Here is a 3,100-nt window from a genome sequence, read left to right as displayed (position 1 = left end):
CGCGGGCTCCATAGGCCTGAGCAGGGGGATGGACACTACAGAGGCTTAAAAGAAACCTGCATGGGGCGTAGGCAGGACCACTTGGAGACAGGCGGCATCACCCCTCCACCCTGTCGCCAAGGCGGCCTCCGGTCCACTTTAGCGCGGGGTCCTTTAAGGTTTGGCCCCGCCCCGCGATGTTCTCCGACCAATCAGCGCCTACGTCCTGAGTAGCCGTCCTACTGTCAGCGGAAGTTTGCTCCTGCAGAAATCCCTGGAGGAGAGCGTCGGCTCGCTTTGGCGTTGGGTGTTGGGTTTAGGATTTGTGCAGTCACTGACCTGCGCCCTCAAGTCTCCTCCTTTTAAAGAAGTCGCACCTTCCAGGCAGAATATCTTCTTAGGCCTTTCAGGCAGGGAGCTGTCCCTAAGTCAAGAGAGGTTCTGGATTCTCGGAGAATCGTTTCTTTTTTTTTGGAGAATCGTTTCAAAGTGCCTGTGAGGGAAGCTTTGGCTCTCTAATCAGTTATTCAAGGCGATCTTGGAACGCAAATGATTTCCATCTCATGCCAGTAATACCGTAAATTTTGAGGCAGAGAGAGATAGGAAGACACACAGTCTCCTAGTGATTTAGGTCCCTGGCTCTCCAGGCTGCGAATGCAATGCACTGGCAGCCAGACTTGTAATTACCGATTCCCTTATAGAGAATTAAGAGAACAATGGGGCCAGGTGTGACTCCAGATTAGGATTTCCTGAGAGGCAGGCCCACCCGTTGGATTAGATGTCTAATCCCTGTAAAGCTTCCCTTTGGGGACTCGGTGGGGCCTGGCCCACCTGCAAAAAAGAACAGATTAACTTCTCCATTGTTTTTCTTTTGCGAATTTTAGGGTATACTTAAAGTTTCAGCTCAAATATCCCTTCCCAGTTAATTTCTTCATTCATCTTTAATCCCCAGCAGATGGCCTAATGTGCTTAACGTAATAGATCTATTATGTATTGTTGAGCAATAAACGCATGAGTGCCAATGGAATGACGCTGGAGTCTAAGGGACTACTCGTGCCTTCAGGGATTCTAGTTGTCAGCCACTTCCTACCCAAGAACTGGACAAATTCTCTTTGAAGGGCCATTTCTCAGGGTTCCAAATGCTGACCATGCTTGTGAACACTAATCATTTAGTGGCAAGAAGTACATGTTTATGGGTCTTCTACCTTTACAAGCCCTATGGGAAGCTCTCTGTAGGGAACACTGGTGGCCTGCCAAAGCAAAGTTTCAAATCCACCAGCCAATCTATGGAAAAAAGAGGGGCAATCTCCTTGGTGCAGTTTGCAGCCTCTGAAAAGCTGCTGGATAATCAGGTCCAACTCAGCAGCAGTGAGCTAAGTTTTTGGTTTCCCAGTTCTATGTGAAAGGCTAGAAATACAAAACCAATCAAAATACAGCTCCTGCCTCACTGAGACAGTGAAACACACCTGGACTGAGTCATAAAGGTTGAATAGCACCAGGGTAATAGGTAATTCTAATCAGGGAAGGTTTCAGGTGCAAAGACTTGGAAATGAAAGGGCATGGCTGGACTTGGGGACTGAAAGACTATCAGTTTGGTGGTAGGTAGCTATGAGTAATGAGAATGGAGAGGAGGCCAGATGTACAGGGCTTTTATGTTGTTATGTGCTGTTGAGCTGCCTGCGACTCAAGAGCAACCCTAAACCTCACAGCCGCTCTGAAGCCTTCCCTATCCTAAGTTAGTCCCACTGATTCCAACACACCTACCCCCATTACCCCGGTTACTGTATCAGAGTCCATCTAATTTGGGGTTTTCCTCACCTGCACTGTCCCTCCACCCTTCCGAGTCTGATGTCCTCCTTCAAGGACAGGTCCCTCTTAGCTACATGCCCAAAGTATGTGAGTCCAAGCTTTAAAATCCTAGCTTTTTTATAGGACTTACCAAAAGGCTAGGTAAAAAGAAAGAGAAGAAGACCCCCAATCAGATGGATTGACACAATGACTGCACCAATGGGTTCAACTATGTCAGAAATGATGAGGATGGCACAGGATAGGTCGGGGCCCAGATCTATTGTTCATCGAGTCACTGTGAATCATACTCGACTCAATGGCACTTAACAACAGTCACCACCAAGAGGCTTGAACCTCTCACTTTTCCAACTGCTGACATCAGACTTCTCTCTAAGCCACATTTCCTCGTATTTGAAATGTTTGAGTTTCTGGCTAGTTCAAACACTTGGCTGCTGAAAATTTGGAGTTCCTGTCCATCCAAAATGCCTTGGGAGAAAGGCTTGGCCTTCTAGTTCTGTAAAATGAGCCCCTAGAAACTCCTATGTTCTATTCACATCCACAGTTCTACTTGAACACATTTGGGGCCACTGTGAGTCAAAATTGACTCCATGGAACTGGTAACATGTTAGAATTAAATACGATGTCATTGAATTTGCAGGTGTTTCTCAGCGTAGAGTATATTACTAGGTTTGATCCATAAGAATTCTAAAGGAGAGTCTAAATTCTAAAGGAAATACAGATCCCAAAGAGAGAAGGAGGCTGGCCAGGGGGAACTATGAGCCAGGTCAAGAAGTTCTACCCATGCTGTCTTTCAGATAGGAAATGACAGACATTTCTCTCTTCCCCCTCATGTCTGCTGGCCTGCCATCTACCCACTCTCTCTGCTGTGGGCAGCACTGGTTCTTGCAGCAAGACATGGGGCCTGCAAGGACACAGAGACCTGGGGCTAGACCAGGAGAAGATCAGATCAGATTTTAGAGGCTGAGAGGAAAGTTCCTGCTGCTGCTGCTTTTTTTTTTTTATTAATTTCAATGAAAATTTACAGACTTTGTATTTCCATTCATTCATTGTTGCACTTTTCTACCCTCCCCACCCTCCCCACCCCCCAGTACACTTCCCTCTTTGAAAAGTAAAAGAAAAATTCTTTCATTGTTTTACAATCCCTCCCCTCAGTCCACTCCACTATGCAGTCTTCACTCTGGACTCCTGTCATGACAAAAATGCCTAATCACATTATCCCTTTTAAACAGTTTTCTCCCTTATCTGTTTCAATGCAGTATACATTATTGAACCCATATTTCTCAGTCTCTCCCCAACTCCGATGTCATTCCTA

General features: G+C 46.2%; 1 protein-coding gene across 1 annotated transcript in view; it reads right to left on the bottom strand.

The window, feature by feature from the left end:
• Nucleotides 1-1,749, bottom strand: part of RANGRF (RAN guanine nucleotide release factor) — a 2,888-nt gene extending 1,139 nt beyond the window's left edge. Inside the window, 2 exon segments of the mRNA XM_006903727.1 lie at nt 110-253; nt 1,744-1,749. Coding sequence (XP_006903789.1) covers nt 110-253; nt 1,744-1,749 — 150 coding nt within the window.
• Between the last annotated feature and the right edge of the window lie 1,351 nt (nt 1,750-3,100).

Source organism: Elephantulus edwardii, unplaced genomic scaffold (assembly GCF_000299155.1).
Source record: "Elephantulus edwardii isolate Elephantulus edwardi_28Jun2011 unplaced genomic scaffold, EleEdw1.0 scaffold00246, whole genome shotgun sequence".
NCBI classification, from domain to species: Eukaryota; Metazoa; Chordata; class Mammalia; order Macroscelidea; family Macroscelididae; genus Elephantulus; species Elephantulus edwardii.
Note: the sequence above shows the minus strand (reverse complement) of the source record. Positions and strands in the feature narration are given on the sequence as shown.